Source organism: Dermacentor albipictus, chromosome 1 (genome assembly GCF_038994185.2).
Source record: "Dermacentor albipictus isolate Rhodes 1998 colony chromosome 1, USDA_Dalb.pri_finalv2, whole genome shotgun sequence".
NCBI classification, from domain to species: Eukaryota; Metazoa; Arthropoda; class Arachnida; order Ixodida; family Ixodidae; genus Dermacentor; species Dermacentor albipictus.
In genome coordinates this window covers 19422100-19439330 of record NC_091821.1, presented here as the reverse complement: position 1 = coordinate 19439330, position 17231 = coordinate 19422100, and the positions used below count along the sequence as shown (strand labels likewise).

General features: G+C 42.8%; 1 protein-coding gene across 10 annotated transcripts in view; it reads left to right on the top strand.

Annotated features, from left to right (window-relative positions):
- Positions 1-15685, top strand: part of LOC135909974 (uncharacterized) — a 65134-nt gene extending 49449 nt beyond the window's left edge. For 9 of the 10 annotated variants that reach the window (XR_010566887.1, XR_010566884.2, XR_010566885.2 and 6 more), the window contains one exon: positions 15540-15685. Coding sequence is in view for 1 of the 10 variants with exons in the window: in XM_065441986.2 (XP_065298058.1) it covers positions 6513-6673; positions 15540-15554 (176 nt within the window). In the remaining 9 variants the exon portion in view is untranslated. Of the gene's footprint in view, positions 1-6512; positions 6674-15539 lie in introns of all 10 variants that reach the window. The other variant, XM_065441986.2, reaches the window with a different exon arrangement.
- The last annotated feature ends 1546 nt before the right edge of the window (positions 15686-17231 follow it).

The following is a 17231-nucleotide window of genomic DNA, read 5'->3' as shown; positions in this document are numbered from 1 at the left end:
CTATAGAAATTCATCATTGATCGACAGGTTTTCTACATGTTGTTAAACATTTTTATTGGAATTCTACTAGTGACATCATGTCTGAAATGACGACTGAAGTTTAACTAGACAGATTTGACATGCAAAAATCGGGCCCCTTGGTTAACCCCGTTGTCGTTTATTGCATAACGAGGGTCTCGAATCCGGCCACATTGTTCTTTCAGGTAGCATGTGTGGGTTTATTGACCCATGTGCGGTCGCCTTCACCCAAAAAGATCACATTCAGAATCAGAATCAGAATCAGAAGTTATTGTTAGAATTTGGGTCAAATTACATGTATTTAGTATGCAGGAGGAGGTCCCATAGTCAAAGACTGTATTTCTCATTCTCGTGATGCCTGCGGCAGAAAGGATGTTCTACATCCGCTGCCAAGGTATGTGAGTGGGGCGCTGGCTAATACTCCCAGGGTTCCACTAGGAAACATAAATACCCAAGAAAGTGGATGGGGAAACGGCGCTGCGGTAGCTCAATTGGCAGAGCATCGCACGCGAAATGCGAAGGTTGTGGGATCGTTCCCCACCTGTGGCAAGTTGTTTTTTCAACCATTTTCATTTCCATTAATTTATCGTTTCTTTATTTCATTTATTAAGCACATGTAATTTCCCCTATGCTGTCCTTGGTATCAGTGTTTGTTGGCTTCTTATGATATGACTAATAAAAATCGGGCCCCTCAGTTAACCCCGTTTCTTCTCATTTAAAATATAGATTGCAACACTCATGAGGGATCTTTTTTATTAGGGCGAAATCCTTAAATGGCTCATGGGTAGAAAAATCCGATGTCTAGTGTTATTGCACCAAAATTCAGTGGCACCAAAATTGGGGCTCAAACCCTCGACCTTTGGTGTTAAATAGGGCAAAGCGTATTAAGGCACAGTTCATTAAGATAGAGTTAATTAGGGTGCTCTAACCCACAACTTTTGGTGGGAGTCGAACCCACAACCGTTGGTGTTAATCAGGGCAAAGTTAATTAAGGTACAGGTATTTAAGGTAGAGTTAATTAAGACACTTCAACTGTCAACCTTTGGTGGGAGTTGGACCCACAGCATTTGGTGTTAATTAGGGTGAAGTTAATTGAGGTACTGCTAAATAAGATATAGTTAATTACGGCAATCGGATCCTAAATTGACCTTTGGTGGAAGTCAAACCCATGACCGTTGGTGTTAATGAGGGTAAAGCTAATTAGGGCACAGTTAATTGAAGGGACACCAAAGGGCAAATACTGAGTCGATGCAGACTGTTCAAATACCATTCCAGAAACCTCGCAATGCTTCTTTCGTGCCAAGAAAAGACTTAGTTTACAGGAAAATTGCATCTGAAAGGTCCCAGTGCCGTTTTCAAAATTCAAATCTCCTGTCACGCAACCAGGGGAGTGGTGATGTTGCATACACCATCACCACCCTTTGCTGTGATTGGCGAGTAAAACGGCATCCGACAGACAGCAGTACCGAGCCAAGACAGAGTGGTGGATTCACTGCTGCAGCTGCTTTTTGGTCAAGTGGTGTAGACCGTTCGGGCATCCCGCGACATCACATGGAAGTTTAATTCTCTTCTACTTGCAGTTTGTGCGAGTTTCGCGAGCCAGTAAAAACCAGTGCAGCACAACGCAATAGCAAAACTACTGAAACGTGAAAGCGTGGACAGCACAGAGTCGAGTGAAAATGAAAGCTTTTGACCACCCATGTCATTGTCAAGGGTAATTGCAATGAGTTCTTTTTTCTAAATATGAAATAGAACTGGACAAGTAGAATTTTATATCATCTTATAATAAAATAGAATGATGTTTTTTGCAACGAGTGGTTGAGTACTAGTGGTAGAATTTAAGTGGAGTGCTTTCGTCATCGGGCAAGTACTTGAATGTCCCAGGGGAGTCTCTAATCATCTTCGCCATTTACCTCAATTTCTCGATTAATAAGGCTCTGTTCACAATAATATTGACGCCTTAGAGATTCTCGAGCACTAATCTATCGCTTTAGCTTTACTTAATATTTGCCTTTGGTGTCCCTTTAAGGTCGAGTTAAGGCACTCAAATCTATGACGTTTAGTGGGAGAAAACAACTAGTAGGAAATGCATTCGAATGAGAATGACAAGTAATTTAAGGAATGTCTCACGAGTGCCCAGGATTTCACCTTCATCCTCTTTCACGTACGCTTAGGTGACTGTCAACTATTATATGTAGTCCTAGTGCTCATCAAAATGTGAAAACTGGGCTGGTAAAATTGTAGACCTGTATTTTGAACCTTGTGAATTATTACAAATCCTGCTAAGGCTACATGAAAAAAGTGAGTTGAATAAGCACTAGGTAAAGCACATAAGTGAGACTCACAATGTCATATCAACGTAGCTTTTTATTTATACAATTGATAAAGTTTTATTGCAAAAATGATTGGCACCCAGCCAAGCACATGTATGAAAATATTCATTGCAAGTTCTAGCTGTATACAAACAGGTTAAACATGGATCTATAAAAAAAAAAGAACTTCAATAAAAAAATTCTTGGAAATTCAACTTCACTAAAACAAAAGTAATGAGAAAATGGTGTTAGCACTCAGAAAATGACTAGCAGTCACAATGCCACACTTACATTTAAAACATTAAAGCTGATTAGTAGGAAGTGATAATATCACACACTGATGAATGACCAAAAGAGTATGGCCTGCATGCCAGCACCTGCTTCTGGGACCACGAAATTCAAAAAAGAAAGCCAGTACTTTCCATGCTATCTTTAAAAACGTACACTAAAAGAAAATCCACATAAGCAGAATGCCGAGAAGGAATGTTCATCTTGATAAGCAACTTGCTCGGGTGCCTTCTCACACCACAAAAGTGCCAAAAACATAATGCTGCTGGAGACTACGAGACAGGCATTGCAAATGAGAAATATCTCTGACACTTAAAGAGGAGCGCTAGAAACCAAGCATGTATGAAAGTAAACTACCAAACATTACCCTAAGAATATTTCTATACGCGGCGTGCACGCCGATGGTCGCGCCACTGGTGGCAGCCTTGCGCAGAACGCACGGGAGAGGAGCGAGCCACGCGCCGTAGCACGCCGTAGTTTGTTGCGTCGCTGATAGTGCTTCTCCGTCTTATTTGTGTTTGAGAGCAAAATAGGCAACACCCTTCGCATGTGTGGGATGGCCAAAGCTTCCGAAGAATGTCGAAGAAGAATTGTTGCAGGGTGGGGGGCTCAAATATCGGCGAAAACATGCCGGCGATACTGTTCTAATTATTCCCTGCAAAGCCTCATCAGCAGGAGCAACGGTGGCAATGGATCGTCGCTTCGGCGCGAAATTTCTTGTTCTCATCCTTTCCTTTGTCGCTTCGGTGTTTTTTCTTTTTTATGATTATTTTTTTACTCGATTGTAGTTAGACGCGTAAGCGGCGAAGTTCGTCTGCAGTGCAACATGCGGTTTAAAGGCATTTCGCTAAAGTTCGGAATGCCGTTTGCCGCTTATATTGTTTTCCGCTTCTTTACCGCGTTGGGCTAGCTAGGCAGCACGAGTGCATGAGCGCCTTGTGTTGTATGTTAAAGCTACAGAAGTTTGCAAGAACTGAAATTGTTAGTTTTATGTGGCCCGGTAAATCCTCGCACCAGCTGTCGCGCACTTCATGTTTTTACATCTATTTTATGCGTGGCTTCGCACATGTTTAACTGTTGCTAGTTGCTTCATGCATAACTCTTGATTCTTTTGAGCTGCGAGGTTTTCACCCTGCCTTGTTTGTAAAGGGTATAAATCACGCTGTGTCTTATCGGAATGACACCAAGCAAGTGCTTCTTTAACAGCTTTATTAATTTCGCCCGAGGGCATCTTAGATACTGTGGTTTTTGGGGAAATGTGTTTAGAAAATAGGTAGCTCAGGGCGAGAATTGCTAATAGTTGCTGCATATGGTATCTTTGTTCCATTTTTCGCTGAATAGTTCGCGTCACGTTTGGTAAGTCATCACACCTTGATGCTGTCTGAGCAGACTTAACACGCCGAGTGATTTGTTTGTTTCACAACGTAGTCGCTTCTTGCAAGTGAATTTTGTACTCTACTGAATTATTTCTTATTATACTTACGCCGCATAGGACTAAACCTGGCCGTGCCGCCAGCGCTGGATCTAATTTGACTGGCGCTACTCTGCCTTTAAATATATCATGTGGCACCTCTCTCTAGTAACATTTAAAAAAAGTACTGCAAAGTTAGTCAGACTATAGCTTAGTACGTTTCCAAGCAGCTCCCTTAGGGAATTTAAAATTGCAAAAACTGCAGCGCGAACGGCAGTTCATCGGCGGTACAGCGCTAACATGCACTTTTATTAACCCATGCGTTTGGTGGCTTTGTTGACTATAGTGTATGCGTTTCTATCAATAAATTCGCAATTATTCTTCTTCAGGCGACTTTCACTACACTTATTCAGCGGCGTCACATGTATTCATCGGCAGAAAAATCACAATGGCATATGCAGACATCGCACCGTGCGGATTTGTTATCTAAGTCTGCACTAACGACGGGTGCTTATTATTGAGGTACAGAAGCAGCATTACGGCAAGGGTAGAATTAAAAAAAAAAAACACGGTCGAGACATCGCATTAGTCAACAAAATTTGTCGGCTAGTTTACATGAGCTCCACTTCATGGTAAATGGTCTTCATGGCGTTTGTCGTCGGGACGCACCTGGCGCATATGTGGACCGTGTTGCCCCAAACACCGGTAACATCTTGTTCATACCCGCTCCCACAGAGGTCTGCATCTTCCCTACAGCTGTCACCGCAGAAGCAGCAGTCTGGCGCCCGAACAAAAGACAAATTGCAGCTGCGAACTTCAGTCACCCTTGCTGCAAAGCGTTGTCGTCTGCTACTGCTCCCGTGCGTATTGTTGGAAGCGCCTGCTAGGTTGCTATCAGTGGCGCCTCTATAGGCAGTGCACGAGGCCTATAAGCACTCCACCAGGCGAACAATTGTACCACAAATGGCAGTCAGAAGCACAGCTCTAAATTTCTGTACACAACTGTACAGTTCTGCCTAGTACATACGTACTTAGGCCATGGTCACCCGAACAAAAGTCGAAGAAACAAACCAACGAAGCACACTTCATGCTGCTCGCGCGTGGTAAATAACCCTGCACTTAGGTCGAGGCGTGTGCTGATTTAATACCCGTAGCAATGTGAAGTCAAAGATATTGTAAGTTCAAGCTTCTCTTTTTCTTTATAATCTGTCCAAATATATCAGCAAGGTGAAGGTGACATATATTTAACAGTCCAATAATATATATAATTGAAAAAGGAAGCATTTATGTACAAGAAAAAAAATGACGTAACCAAAATCGAAGGTATGCGCAGTGTCCAGCAGAGCATGCAGAGTTCGTGCAAAATTGCTACTGATAACTACATTACAAAAAATAAATGTGATCGTAACTGAAATTCTGGGCTTTAATACTTCAACTTTAATCTTTTCAAGATGAACAGATGGATATTTTGCAATTCAGGAATATCTCGTAGGATCGCGAACATGCGCATGATGGGGAAAAGCAAAGTAAATGCCCAGTCACGGTGCTGGAACAGACAATAGCGCGACTTTTCCTTTCCCAGAATCTCATTGTTAGGCATTAGAGACAATTTGCTTGTATTTCTGTGGCATGGTGTGTCCATTTAGTCACACTGCACCATGTATGATCAATGTGCGGAAGCTTTGGGTGTGCAAGAGATGTCCGCATCACAAAGACATTCGACGTCCTTTGGATGACCCTTGACTGTGATGTACTAGTGAAACCTATTATAGATGTAAACTAAACGTCATTACACGTCTTGGATATTTGGTCTTTTGTGGTACGTCCAGTGGATATTTGTGGTTTGCTGGGTAGCTACTACAAATTCTACAGAATGTATCTGTTCCTTTATGGTTGTAACTTCTAGTTGTGCCTTGCCTGAACAGTGAACCTTGCTTCCATTTCGTGCTCGCAGTGTTATTGCGCATGGTTGTATTTGTTGTAGCTTGACGTGTCTAGCTGGGAGGATAACAACAGCACCGCTGTCCACTTGAAATTTTACATGTGTTCTGTTCACTCTCAGAAACGAGGCTGAGGTTATAGTTCGTGGCTTTGAACTGCCAGCATGGTTTCATTCTCGCTATCTACTACCAGGCCAGTAACTACCTTGCTGCTTTTACAAACTGCCGCTAAGTGGCTTCGTTTTTTGCACTTGCTGCATGTTTGTTTCCAAGCTGGGCATGCTTCTCTTTTGCGCTCGTGGCTACCACCGCAATACCTGCATTTTGTCACCTACGATTTTATGACTTACTTTTTGTGCTTTTCAAGTTGGCATTGGAGCAATTGCCGAATTTTTTTACTGTGTGCATGGTCTTACTGCTTTACCCTCTTTAAATGCTTTCATTTGAATTTTTGTTGCTTTGTGTGCTCAACAAACCTTTTCAACCTCCTCTAGGGTTGGATCTTCTAACTTGAGAATGTCTGCATGGTCTTTTTCATCATAGATGCCACAGACGATCTGGTCACGGATAATTTTTCTCTTTGGTTTCCGAATCTACAGTTGCACGCCTTGAGGTTCAAATCTTATATGAAGCTGTCGAACTGTTCTCCCACCCTTGCATGCAAGTTTGGAAGACGTATCGGGACTACAGCTCATTGTGCTTTGGTAAGAAATACACATCGAAGGGGCTGATTACATAAGCGTAGCTAAATTGTGGATTTGGTCCTTCCTTAGTTGGTTCCCCGAAGTTCAAAGTGTTGTAGATATCAAGCAGTGAAGAAACACCGATGGTCAGAAGAAATGTTACTTGCTGGTCAGATGGCACTCTCGCTGTGTTAGTTGCTTTGAGGTACAGCGTGAAGCTCTGCTTGAAGGCTTGCCATATTCCACACTGTTTTCTCTGGAGTTGAATTTTGCAAGTCCAGGAATCTTCTCCATTGCTGATGCACTGACGTTAGAACTAGTTCACTTCTGACATCATGTTTCATTATGTCTCGTATAGTAGATGATAGAACACTGGACTTTCGTTAACGGGGGATAACTGGGTTTGTTAAGCATGGGGTGCACACGAACGGGTGTGGTTACATGGAGGTACAGAGAGTAGAGTCTTTAGAGACGAGGCAGTCGACGAGCAGGAGAGGAGGAGGAGGGCCAGACGTAACTTGATACTTCGTCTGCTCCAAGTTCATAGAGGAGGAGGGCTGCTGCAACAGAGGGAGCGGAGGTTTCAGAAGAGACGTGTGGCCAGCGTGTAACACTGTATGTATGGGATGGCGGCACCATCTCTTGATTCTTCTTGTAACAGTGCCAAATGAATGACAGTCAAAATGTACAGTGGGTTAAATAATTTAATTTATACCGTTATTTCGGTGAACAACACGTAAGGAAAATACTTGCATCCTTCGATTCTATTGGGTTCCATAGAAGATTATTAGATTCTGTGGAACATATGGAGACATGTAGGTAAAAGCTCATTAGTTAGAATTCAGACAATTTCTTTGGCACAGGGACAGCCTTGTCATGCTATCCCTCGTGACGTAGTTATCGCGATCAAAGCAAACTGGCAGGTTGTGTATACTGTCAGTGTTTTTTGTTTATTTTTATTGGCAGTTGCCGCTGTGTGTTACATCACATGCTTAAACTGCATGAATATGAACACTGCTTGCTATATATACCCGCTCTAATGACCCATCTGCTTACAAGTAATCATGAACATCAGCCCATTTTTATGTTCACTGCAAGACGAAGGCCTCTCCCTGCGATCTCCAATTACCCCTGTCCTTCACCAACCGATTCCAACTAGTGGCCGCAAATTTCCTAATTTCATCGCCCCACCTAGTCTTCTGCCATCCTCGACTGCGCTTCCCTTCTCTTGGTACCCATTATATATAAGCCCAATGGTCCAACGGTTTTCTAACCTGTGCATTACATGACCTGCCCAGCCCCATTTCCTTCTCTTTATGTCAATAAGAATATCGGCTATGCCTGTTTTCTCTCTGATCCAAACCGCTCTCTTTCTGTCTCTTAACGTTATGCCTAGCATTCTTCGTTCTTTTGCTCCATGCGCGGTCCTTAACTTGTTCTCAAGCTTCGTTGTCAGTCTTCGGTAAAATGCACTGATTGTGCACCTTCCTTTTTTATGATAATGGTAAGCTTCCAGTCAGGAGCTGACAGTGTCTGCCGTATGCGATCCAACCCCTTTTTATTCTTCTATGAATTTCCTTCTCATGATCAGGGTTCCCTGTGATTAATTGACCTAGGTAAACATACTCTTTCACAAACTCTAACGGCTGATTGGCAATCCTGAACTCTTGTTCTCTTGCCCGGCTATTTATGATTATCTTTGTCTTCTGCATATCAACCTTCAACCCCACTCTTGCACTCTTTCTGTTAAGGTCCTCAATCATTTGTTGTAATTCGTCTGCAGTACTGCTGAATAGAACAATGTCATCAGTAAACCGAATGTTGCTGTTCGCTGTCGATCCTTACTCCTAAGCCTTCCCAGTTTAATAGCTTGAATACTTCTTCCAAGCATGCAGTGAATAGCGTTGGAGAGATTGTGTCTCCTTGTCTGACCCCTTTCTTTATAGGTATCTTCCCACTTTTCTTGTGCAGAATTAAGGTAGCTGTGGAATCTCCGTAGATATCTTCCAAGATATCTATGAAGGCGGTCTTTACTCCTTGATTATGCAATGCCTCCATGACTGCTGGTATCTTTACAGAATCAGATGCGTTTTCGTAATCTATGAAAGCCATATAGAGATGCTGATTGTACTCTGCGGATTTCTCGATTACTTGATTAATGACATGGATGTGATCCATTGTAGAGTATCCCTTTCTGAAGCCAGCCTGTTCGCTTGGTTGACTAAAGTCCAGTGTTGCCCTTAATCTACTGCAGATTATTTTGGTGCATATATTTTATTTAATACTGGGAGTAAGCTAATGGGCCTATAATTTTTCAATTATTTAACGTCTATAATGTTTGCATTCTTCCAGTTTTCTGGGAACTTCGCAGTCGATAGACACTTCTTATATAGAACCGCCAGTTTTCCAAGCGTTATGTCTCCTCCATCTTTGATTAAATTGACCATTATTCCATATTCTCCTGCCACTCTTTCCCGTTTCATGTCTTGTAGGGCCCTTCTGATCTCATTGCTAGTTATTGGAGGAGTTTCTGTATCCTGTTCATTACTGCTTCGAATGGAGGCATTCTGACTCCTGTGGGTACTGTACAGGTCAGTATAGAATTCTTCCGCTGCTGTTACTATACCTTTTAGGTTGCTGATGATATTACCCTGCTTAACTTTCAGTGCATACATCTTGGTTTGTCCTATGCCAAGTTCCCTTCTCACTGATTTCAGACTGCGTCCATTTTTTATGGCTTCTTCAGTCTTCCTCACATCATAATTTTGAATATCACTTATTTTCACCTTGTTGATCAGTTTTGACAGTTCCGCGAATTCTGTCTTACCTGTTGAGTTGGACACTTCCATCCTTTGTCGCTTCTTTATTAGGTCCTTTGTTACTTGGGAGCGCTTGCCTACTGGTTGCCTTGGTGCCTTGCCTCCCACTGCAATTGCTGCCTCCGACGCCAGCCTAGTTTCAGTTTCGTTCATTACCTCTATGTCATCTTCATCTCTCTGTTCTAAGGCTGCATATTTGTTTGCAAGTAGTACCAGCGTGAATTTGTCTGCTTTTACACTTGCTGCCTCTAGCTTGACCTGTTTCTTCTTGACCAATTTTACTCTTTCTCTCTTCAAATTGAAATGAATCCTAGCCCTCACCAGCTTATGATCACTGCACTTTATCTTACCTATCACTTCTACATCCTGCACTACGCTGGGTTCGGCAGAAAGTATGAAATGAGTTTAATCTCTTATTTCACCATTAGGGCTTTTCCAGGTCCACTTTCTGTTGCTACACTTCCTGAAAAAGGTGTTCATTATTCTCAGCTTATTCCTTTCTGCGAATTCTACCAGCATCTCTTCTCTAGCATTCCTAGAATCGATGCCGTAGTTGCCAGTTGCTTGTTCACCAGCTTGCCTTTTCCCCACTTTTGCGTTGAAGTCGCCCATTACTACAGTATACTTGGTTTGCAATTTTCTCATCGTTAATTCAGCATCTTCATAAAACTGATCTACATCGTCGTTGTGACTGGATGTTGGAGCGTAGGTTTGTACTACCTTTAATCTATATTTCTTCTTAAGTTTGATTGTGACTACTGCTGCTCTCTCATTAATGTTGTAGAATTCGTCAACGTTGCCCGCTATGTCCTTATGGATTAGGAATTCTACCCCATATTGCTTCTTATCTGGGAGACCTCTATAGCAGAGGACATGGCCATTAGTGAGTACTGTATAAGCTTCACCAGTTCTTCTAATTTCCCTAAGGTCAATGATATCCCAAACAATGTCTGATAGTTAGTTCCTCAAAGAGTCCTGCTAAGCTAGCCCCACTCAACAGAGTTCGGGTGTTAAAGGTCGGCAGGGTCAGTTTCCATTGGTGGCCTGTCCAGGTCCAGAGTTTCTTAGCACCCTCTGCTGCATTACAGGTCTGACCGCCGCCTTGGTAAGTGCTCCGCAGCTTCTGGGGACTGAGGGCCATGGAATAATTGTAGGAATCATGAGTGAGGGAGTGGCCAAATACTGCACCAGGAAGGCCAATTCCTGTTCTGGTGAGGGAAGGTGTTTGTTGAAGCTTAGTGGGCCTTCCTAATTTGGTTGTACCTGGATTAGTATAGCCCCACTCGCCCTCAGCATCTTTTGCCAGTGTCAGGTGTCACTCCAAGCCTACAGATTTAGTGCAAATGGCGGAGGTGAAATTAAAGCTCACCATCGTCGAGAGAGAGAGAGAGAGAAAGAGAGAGAGAGAGAAGGATCCTTACAAGTAATGAATTGTGGCTTAAATAAGAAATTAAAAATAAATAATCGCAACGTTCGCAGTTCCTTTCAGAGCAACACTAACAGCATATATTCCACAATTTTAGGCTTCATTTCAGTCATCTGTCATTGCCCATTATATTGTATGTATACAGTCAAACTGGAAATTGTATCTCACCGAATAAAAGCCTCTAAGCAAGGCTAGCATACTATCCAACTGGAAACCATAGCTCACTGAAATTAAGCCTAGAATGAAAGAATATGCTGTGTTTCACCCAAGCAAAATTAAAGCAGGTTAGCTAGTCTCAGGTGCCATGTAATGAATCTATTTGCTGAGGCCAAGTGAGTCTGAAATGTACATTAATTTAATACATTCAGCAATGTATGACTGATTTGGACAAACCTTGAACAAGTGGCAAGCATGGAGCATTGATCGGCCAGTTCACTGCCATATGACAGCGAACTAGCCCAGCAATACCAGCGTACAATCAAACTGAAGCCGGAGCTCACGAAATGAAGCCTAATGTAGCAGAATATGCTACCCCAGGGATGGAAGTGCTGTGCCAATTGTGCCATCTTGTGCCAAACCACCGAGATGCGCCAACTTGTGCCACTAACTTCGAATGAAGTCTATAAATGTTGCGGGATGTTTGTGTTCAGTGGCAACCACGCAGGCACGTGTTGGCTAACATTTAGCCCTAGAAGCCAAGCTAAAGCAATCCATTTATGTGTCTGCGTCTTTCAAGTGCGGATGCATGTTTGGTGGCACACTGTAACCTCGGCCGCAGGAAAACCAAAATTCTTTGTGTGATACAATGCATTATGAATTTTGTATATAGGTTTTGCGCATTGCGTAATATGTGTATCAGCTAAAGATTATTTGAATAGGCACTTTTCTTTTGGGGGCAGTCGGAAAAGGAAGCTGCGCTCTCATCTCATGTTGAATTCCAATGGCGGAGTCGGAGCAGCCGACGGACTCCGCGAGCGAGCACTAGACTCTGGCGTAGAGGAACGCCTCCGAATCCGCGAGTGGAACACAGCCTGCGCCGCCGGAGCAAGGCGGAAGCGGAAGTTCTATCACCGAGTTACCCAGGATACCTTGCGTGTTGTCATTTCCTTCCGCTGTTTGCTCCCAGCACCGCCGCACCGGTCACTTGTCTCTTCAGCGCCGTTCGCCTGTTGTTTTTTAAAAGTGCGGAATGGATATCTCGCCAAACGTGCAGCAGCTTTTGCTTCCTCGCGAGTCGTGACCGGTGGCGCCGCCCAGCAGACAAACGTGGTAAAGGAAATACGTCACGCAGAGTTCCGGTCCACTCCGCCGATTTTGGCGGAGCATCTTTTTCTGCTCCACTGTGTGACTCCCGCTCTGAATCCACTCCGACTCTCTCATTGGAACACCTTACTCCCGCCCTCACTCTGTCATTGGAACAAACTTGCTCCGAAACGAGCAGAAAAACTTGTTCCGACTCCGCCATTGGAATTCAACATCAGTGAATAAGTTGTACAGTCTTTCATAATACATTTTAAAGGGACACTAAAGACAAATATTAAGTCAAGCTAAAGTGATAGATTAGTGCTTGAGAATCTCTAAGGCGTGAATATTATTGCGAACAGAGCCTTAATAATCGAGAAATTGAGGTAAATGCAGGAAATGGTTAGAGGCTCCCCTGGGAGATTCAAGTACTTGCCCGATGACGAAAGCACTCCTCAGTTCAATTCTGTCACTAGTGCTCAACCACTCGTTGCAAAAAAGATCCTTGTATAGTATAATAAGACGAAATAAATTGCCACTTGTCCAGTTCTAGCTTATTTTTAGAAAAAACTCATTGAAATTACCTTTGACAATGATGCGGGCTGTCGAAAGGTTTCGTTTTCGCTCAACTCCCCGCTGTCAATGCTTTCACGTTTCAGTTGTTTCGTTATCGCGTAGTGCTGCGCTGGTTTTTCTGGCTTGTGAAACTCGCACAAACTGCAAGTAGAAGCGAATTCAACTTCCATGTGATGTCACGGGATGCCCGAACGGTCTACGCCACTTGACCAAAAAGCAGCTGCAGCAGTGAATCCACCGCTCTGTCTTGGCTCGGTACGGCCGTCTCTCGGGAACTGTTTTACTCACCAACTGCAGGAATGGGTGGTGATGGTGTATGCAATGCCACCACTTCCCCAGGCGGGTGGTGGGAGATTTGATTTTCAAAAAAGGTGTTCGGATCCTTCAGATGCAATTTTCTCGTAAACTAGGTCTTTTCTAGGCACGAAACTAGCACTGCGAGGTTTCTAGAATGTTATTTAAACAGTCCACGTCGACTTAGTATTTGCCCTTTAGTGTCTCTTTAAGGCTCGCTTGTGCACTCGCTTGTGTGGTAAATCTGCATTGATGAATGGCGAACACCATGTGTGGAACGTTAAAATATATTTTGCAGGTGGACCACGTCCAGTTACCGGAATGGTAGCGTGGCATGCTGACAAATGAGCTGCTTGCTTTCGTGAAACTTCTTGACCAAAAATATCCAATAGTAACTGTAATCATCATTCAGTTTTGCACTCTGGGTACTCTATATTCTGCACAGCCATACCGTACAAAATCGGACTTTTGCGGCCACAAAACGCAAACCAAGGATGTAAAGTTTTGGCTTTAGTCTACCGTAGTGGCCGAATGTCGGTCATGAAGGGTGGGAGAATGTGCCAACAACAGAAATTGCGTTCTTGGCAATGATGTTCATGATGCAACTTATGCAGATTGAGTCCGAAAAGGTTTAGAAATCATTGTTTGGCATTGAAAATATTGGTTGCCATTTTACATTGACTTTATGGGGCAGCCTTAATAATCGAGCTTGTGCAAAATATTAGTCGGTGACACTGATTGAAAAGCGATTGAACACTTTATTTTTTTCATAAATGTTAGAGTTTTTTTCTTCTTTCTTCTTGCCAAGTTATGTGGAATACTGGCAAACATGCAGTGACCCATGAAGTGACTTCACATTTATTCTGTAGTACTCTGCTATGCCAACTGAGGCATAACTGAGGCGTAACTGAGGGCATTATGGAAACGGCATTCACTGTATGTTGATGGGCATTGTTCATGATTGCCACTGTCAGTATTTGTTGTTCACTGTCCATGAATACGTCTAATTAGTTATCTTTATAAACTTACCTAATTGGCAAGATGTCAATGAAGAAGTTGTGGGGGACATTGAAACCTGAGTGATAACTGGATTTAAAACAAGGTAGTATTTGCATTATCTAATATCCTTATCCATTAAGTGAGGTAATTAACATTAGCTAATTAAACTGAAATATTAGTTGTTCGTGCATAATTAAAAAAAAGAGAACTCTTGACTAGCATTAACAAAAGCCCATCAACATACAATGAGGCCTGTTTGGATAAATACCTTGGTGATGTATTTTTTCTTGGCCACATTTAGTTGGCACATCTGGTATGTAACTTAATAGTGGTTTTTGAGGAACGCATGTGGGTTTACTTTGTCAGGTGTATGACATCCTTTTCTTTAAGTGAACTTTCCTCTACTATGCAGGCTTCCACGGAACTGATTCGCCGTAACCTAATAGTGTTCTGCAAAGTCAAATAAAGAACATATTGTCGCGGTTCAACGGGAACAAGAGACAACACATTGAGCAAGACTGCGGAACAGCCTGTTGCAAAACCACCAGAACAAGGACGTCTTCTCCGTCTCCACATTTCCCTAGTCCCACTAGTATGTGGAGTCCGTTAAAGCACTATCCTCGTCATGTACACGCCTACATACAGCACACGTCAATATTTTCTTGATTTTTTTTTTCATTCAGGCTGAGCCTTGCCTATCATGCTCCAAAAACGTATCTTCTGCTCCAAAACAAACAATTCCTGCTCCAAACCTGCTGCAGTATGTGAAATTTGCTGCTTCCAGAGCTGCTCCAAAGCTCTCTTGGCCACTTCCATCCCTGTACTCATAAAGAAACTGCAGATGCTATTGTGATGATTTATTTTCGTTTACATCTTTCTAAGTACATCACATTTCATGTTGGTTGTACATTGATATGCACTATAAGGTGGCTGTATGTTGATTCAGTTTATGCATGTGACATGGCACACAGCAGAAACTATTGGTCAAAATATTTAAGATACTTTAGAACAACAACATGATGACTATGTCATGTGGGGCAGTGCTTTACAGGTGCATGCCCTGGCTTTGTCAGCAGGCTACCTTGTGGGGTAATTGGATGATGTGCTGAGTTTTGAAAAGAGTGTGCTTCGAGTTTAGATGAAACTCACAATTGCTACTCTTGAGGTTGCAACTCTTACAAGGCTCTCCCTTGTCTGAAGAAACTTTGTGTGAATTCAGAGTTTCTTCTGCATTATTTGCATGAGTTGACATTTTTTTCACACAGATTTCTATCAAAATACAAATGAGTAACAATATTCTTTGATAATAAATAGTAATTGGTTTTTGTACGTTGACTTTAGGATAAGCATCTGTTTTAAGTTTCCTTGATAACTGCTTTTATGGCCTAGTAGTGCTAGCGTTAATGCAGCTTAAGAACTTATGCCTAACATGTAATTGACTAACTTCCCCCTTGTTGGAGCAGGAGTGATTTTGTGTATCTTATTGCTATTTTGTATGAACGGATACCAATTTGGTGAACTTCGTTTGCAGCTGTCTTCCATATAGAGACGAGCATTGACATGGCAGAGGGGCTTCCAGAGAGTCTGAAGCTGGCTCATCAAATGGCCTTTCAAGAAAGATGAGTGATACGTGCTGATATTCTCTGAAATAAAATGTGCAGCTGCTTTTGGTACTAATGAGGGTTTGTTTCCTGCTACTAATCTGGTACTGTGGTGGTAGCTGGAGTGTTCTTGTGGCACTTTGATTATGCTGAAATTTTATTTGCAATTATTCAAGTCTAATCGTGTGCAGTATAGTTAAATATGCAAGAAATAGCATTAAAAAGAGTGGACAGTACCACACTTTTGCACTCCGGTAGCGCTGCAATGGTTGTGGAAAACAGCATTCAAGCTTCAAGTAGGCAGCAATCAGGCTTTATTAATAGCATATCAAGCTTTCTTATGCTCAAACTAAAGCTGCTAAGACATGCAGGCCTAGACAAGCAGGCCTGGAAAAGTGGACAGATACGTACCGACTGAGACATGCAAGGTGATACAGGTAGTCTGATGCATGCAGTCTTACACATTCACGCCGATATATGCAGGCCCAAGGTGTGTATTCCCTTAGACTGATAGGCTGTCAGAATTTTCGCTATAGAGAGTATCTAGTTAGTACTCTCAGCTTTTGGCGAGACAGTCACAGTTGTCATAGTATGACCTTTGAACACTGCACTGGGCTGACTGACCAGCGGATCATTGGTTTGTGACAAAATGTGCGACAACCATCTGTGACAAAAGATTTCCCTAGAATGTAAATATTGAATGCACTTTGTTTAAAGAGAGATACCAATCAAATGCTCCCCCTGCCCCACCCTCGTGGGCTTCTCCTTTTCATTGTGCGTTTCTCCTTTTCATACTGTGTTTGAAGCTGTGCCGATGTAGAGTGATGCTCACATTGCACACATTGCATTCATTGATTAGGGAACTCGTGATGAAGGCCAAGCAACATGTGTAGGGACACAGTGATGGAACGAAATCTAGTGGTGCTAGTGGGAGAAGCAATTGATCAACTGCAGAGAAGAGCAGTGGGGACCGCGAAGCAAATAGATAAAATGGTTGGCGAACTCTGGAAAGTTTCCGAGGACGTTCAGATTGCAATGTGCACAGTGCCAGAGGTTAAAAGTCAAGGATGTTAAATTTAAAGGGCAGTGTTTGCAGCAAACAGGAAAATTTATTTGCTGGCTAATGCAGTGAATTTTACAGTTATTGACATGAACTGGGAAGTGCACCGAGCTGGCCGCAAAAGCACTTTTGTGTGTGACGTGATGCATTTTAGCGAGCAGGTAGCTTCACCGGTGGGACGCTGAATTGTGGCACGAGCAGTAGATTTTTTAGGCAGGGCACCGGACTTGTAGTGGCACCCTGCAGTGGCCATGGTATCTACGCTACGTAGCATACTGCAGCTAAATGCAACTGCAGTGTGGATGCATAGTGTTTGCTTTGTGCACGACAGGGCTTGGGTGCACGCTCGTGCACTGCTGTTTGGCTGTGCTACGTAGTGCAGACTGGCTTTATCCTGCACCAGCTTGTACGACGGATAGTAGCCACATATTTTTGCACATTTTGATGCGCTACCAATAGCTCAATACTAAGTGAAGTCTGCCAAGATGTATAACCAAGCGCGAAATTCGAGGGCGGATTTTGGCTGACTTCAGCCTGTTTATTGAACTGCATCAATAAATAT